A 4,384-nucleotide genomic window follows, 5' to 3' on the forward strand; every position below is an offset into this window, starting at 1 on the left:
ACCCACCCACACACACACACACACACACACACACACACACACACACACACACACACACACTCCTGTGACCCTTCCCTCCATCTCTCGTTTCTTTTTGCATCTCTTTCTTAAAGCTACACAACACACAGCACAACACATAATGGACAAACACGGTTTAATTTTAATTACAATGTGTGTGTGTGTGTGTGTGTGTGTTTTCATTCGGTGAAATAAAAAACATGTCCAGCTCATATTTTATTCAAAAATCAAAAGATACAACTGAGAATCAGGAAAATAAAGCTTATTTTAAGATCAGCAAGATATTTTACCATTTTAATAACATTCATTCATTTATTTATTTCTTTCTTCTCTCTCTGCATTGATTTTGGTGTCAAAATATATAACAATATAGAATGACATAGAGTTATATATATATATATATATATACACACTAAAGATATACTACAATTTATTTTCCCAAAATTCTATACTAAATCAGCAAAACCAACCTGTCTTGTATTTATGGAAAGAAATTATTTATTTATAATTCATTAAAAGTCTCAAAACTACAAGACTCTAAATGCAAACACAATGAAAAGCAGGACATTACAAACAAAGACAGAATCTAACATCAGAAAAAAGCGCTGATTTACAAACGAGCGTAACGAGCCGATGAAAGCTCTGCGTCTGTGAGCGTCAGAAACCCCTGAGATTGACAAGAAAACAAATGCTGATTGTTGGCAGCATCTAAACGTCAAGACTAAGATATTCTGTTGTTCAATTCCATGCAACTCGACACATGATTCATTCAAGTACAGTTTGACGTTTCAGAATCACAGCCGTGTAAATGACAGGAAATACTGAATGTTTCACAGTTTTAGAACAACTGTAGAAGAAACAACAGATGCTTGATCCAATCATAATATCAATTAAGAAAACATATAAAACATAAACGAAACATCTTCAGCTCTAGTGAGCGCTAGAGTTCACGTGTCATGTGACTTATAGTGGAATCCCAGCATGCTTTGCTCCTGGAGTCTCTGAGTCTCAGGTTCGTTCTTCAGTTTCAAAAGCAGCTTATCGACAAACATTTGGGATTCTGAACGCTGAAACATCATCTAGCCTAATGATACACCTCCTAGAACAACAAGACTTTAGCAGTTCAGATGATGATTGTCATCTAACCGTGTTGAGGTGTATATCACTGTTTTACTGCACTAAACATTTGAGCTCTGTTCATTTCTCTATCATCTCTCCAGCTACACGTCATTCAGTGCTATTCATAAATAATCAAGACAGACAGTAAGAAACATCTCCATCTACACTGGACCATCAGCTGTACGGTTATCATGTCGTCCAAATGGTTCAGAATATGGGTATTATGTGATCCACATTCATGAAAATAATGGTTCTTCATCAATGGCTCCATGAAGAACCTTCAACATCCATGGAACCTTTCCATTCCACAAAAGGTTCCTTATAGTGAAAAAAGTTTCTTTAGATGATTAAAATGTTCCTCACACTAAGAAAAAAATGGTTATTTTAAGAACTCTTCACTGAAAGGCTCTTTGGGGAACCAAAAATGGTTCTTCTATGCATTCACTGCAAATAAAACCCATTTTGGACCTTTATTTCTGAGAGTAAGTAGTGAGTTTTGGGCCAAATTCCATCAGTATTCAGTGGTTTAAACACGCCACTAATACAAGGCAACAAATTACCAGTAGGGGACCATTACAGTTTCCATTAAAACCAATACAATTCCCATTTTAACCATTAAAACCATTACAAGTTATATGAGTGTTGGGGAAAGTTACTTTTAAAAGTAATCCATTACAATATTGCGATACTCCATGAAAAAAGTAACTAACTGCGTAAGTTACGTTTTATGGAAATGCGTTACTTTTGAGTTACTTTTTGTCACTTGGGCTGGGCTTGCTTATTTGTTTTTTTAGTAACAAAAAACACAAAAGATATATTTTTGCCAGCTCTAAAGGCCCTTTCATACCAAAAGTGATATTAATAAGCCTCAAGCTGATGGAAAACAAAGTAACTCTTATTTGAAAAAGTAACTCCGATATTTCATTGTCAATTAAAAAGTAATGCATTACTAGTTACTTGGAAAAAAAGTAATCTGATTACGTAACTCGCGTTACTTGTAATGCGCTACTCCCAACACTGAGGATTTCAAATTTTTTTCAGCAGATTCTTTACACTTTTCACACAAAGGTTCTTTGGGGAACCAAAAATGGTCCATTTTTGGCATCGCTGCTAAAACCTCCCCACTTTGCAGCCTTTTAGAAGTGCAGCGAAGCTTCTTCTAGATGCTCTACAGGACCTGGAACTTCCAGGAGTTCTGGTCCTTGTAGTCCAGGCAGTCCGCAGCATTGAAGTTGAGCTTCCAGGACGCTGTTTGGTCTTTGTAGTCTAAGCAGTCGACGGCGCCGAAGCCCAGCGAAGCGGCCGTGTAGCCCTGCGACGAGAGCGAAGCGGGCGAATGGCTGAGTGCTCCGCTCATGGGGCTGAGAGCACCCCCTGTGGCCGACAGCTGCGGGTGCATGGGGGACAGATACGAGCTGCAGTCCAGCCCGGTGAAGTAGGACGAGGAGGCGGCGTAGCTCTGCCCGTAGGCTGGGGCCTGGGTGTAGGTCATGGGGTAGGCGCTGGAGCGCTGCAGGCAGGGCGTGCTGGAGACCAACAGTGGGTCCTGAAGCGGAGAGATGGAGGCCGGGCTCCAGATGGACACGGTGGCGCTGGTGGAGCTGGAGCTCGGGGCTGGAGGAGGCGGAGGGCTGTAGGGGCCGTTGGTGCTGGTGCTGGGCTCGCTGACGCTGTCCGGAGACGACTTCTTCTTCAGTGGTCTGGGTTTGGTCTGGCCGCTGGTCTGTTGCTGCTGCTGTTGACGGCACTTCGCACGACGGTTCTTAAACCACACCTGCAAAACACAGACGGGACGTCTGTCAGTATCCCGTTCCAGTCGCCGACTGGTGCATGCAGGATGTGAGTAAAACTTTATTTATATGTGTCCCTGGAGCACAAAAGCAGTCTTAAGTCGCTGGGGTATATTTGTAGCAATAGCCAACAATACATTGTATGGGTCAAAATATACATTTTTCTTTTATGCCAAAAATCATTAGGATATTAAGTAAAGATCATGTTCCATGAAGATATTTTGTAAGTTTCCTAATTATCCTATCCTAACAAACCATACATCAATGGAAAGCTTATTTATTCAGCTTTCAGATGATGCATAAATCTCAGTTTTTAAAAAATTGACCTTTATGACTGGTTTTGTGCTCCAGGGTCACATATAGCACCACCTTTTAAATGTACTTCACAGAAGAGAATCCATATGAAATAGAAATAAAATAAAATAAAAAAACAAAATACAACAATAAAATAAATCAAGGAAAGGCCTAGTGCTGCCATCATTGCTTTGCTTTTATAGTTTCTTTTTCTGATTTATATCAGGGTTGTACCATAACTTATTAACTAAAACTAACAAAGAAAAGAAAGAAAATACGGGGAAAAAATGTTACTCATAATAAAATAAAATATAAAAAGTTGATGAAAGTTAAAATTGTATTTAGTTTAACTTGATGTACTGAACTAACTAAAACTTAAAATGACAAAAATTAATAAAAACTATATAGACATATTTAAAAACAACACAAACTACTAAAAATGACAAAAACATACAACAAAATTATCAAAACTTTAACTAAAATTAAAATGAAAGCAGAAATAAAAAAAATTAAAAAATCTAATCAAAATATTAACAAAAACTAAAATAGCTTTGTATAACAAATAATATAATATAAAATAATTTATATAATATAATATAAATCCCCAAAAACCTTTCAGTGAACACTTTATTTTTTCAGTGGGAAGAACATTTTAATCATCCGAATATTTTCCACTGTAGACATTAGTCAATGATGTTTATATATATATATATATATATATATATAACATTTTAATAATGAGAAGTATATTTTCTACTGTAGACCTAGTCAGATAATTAAATATAGCTCTACCCTGAATAATCACTATAAATAACCTTTTGTGCATTGAAATAGTCCCATGGATGTTGAAGGTTGCATAGATGCATCATCATCATCATCATCATCATCATCATCATCATCAGGGGTTTGGATGAAGCTAACCATGCAAACCTGGACCTGCTGATGTTCTCGAGCAGTCAGGCGTCTCTGGGCTCTGCTGGACTCACCTGGACTCTGGACTCGGGCAGGTTGATCTTGAGAGCCACGTCCTCTCTCATGAAGATGTCTGGGTATCGTGTCTTGGCGAACAGTGACTCGAGGATGTCGAGCTGCGCACGCATGAAGGTGGTTCTCTCGCGCCGCTGCTTCCGCGCAGTGTCTGATGATAAACCACACAAACACAG

General features: G+C 38.3%; 1 protein-coding gene across 1 annotated transcript in view; it reads right to left on the reverse strand.

Moving 5' to 3' along the window:
- Positions 1 to 2,093: 2,093 nt before the first annotated feature.
- The window catches only part of LOC107679444 (homeobox protein otx5-A-like), a 6,287-nt gene continuing 3,996 nt past the window's right edge, over positions 2,094 to 4,384 (reverse strand). Inside the window, exon 4 of the mRNA XM_016474989.1 lies at positions 2,094 to 2,911. Within this exon, the coding sequence (XP_016330475.1) occupies positions 2,306 to 2,911 (606 nt within the window). The 3' untranslated portion in view covers positions 2,094 to 2,305. The remainder of the gene's footprint in view (positions 2,912 to 4,384) is intronic.

Source organism: Sinocyclocheilus anshuiensis, unplaced genomic scaffold, assembly GCF_001515605.1.
Source record: "Sinocyclocheilus anshuiensis isolate Anshui unplaced genomic scaffold, SAMN03320099.WGS_v1.1 scaffold1101, whole genome shotgun sequence".
Taxonomy (NCBI): Eukaryota; Metazoa; Chordata; class Actinopteri; order Cypriniformes; family Cyprinidae; genus Sinocyclocheilus; species Sinocyclocheilus anshuiensis.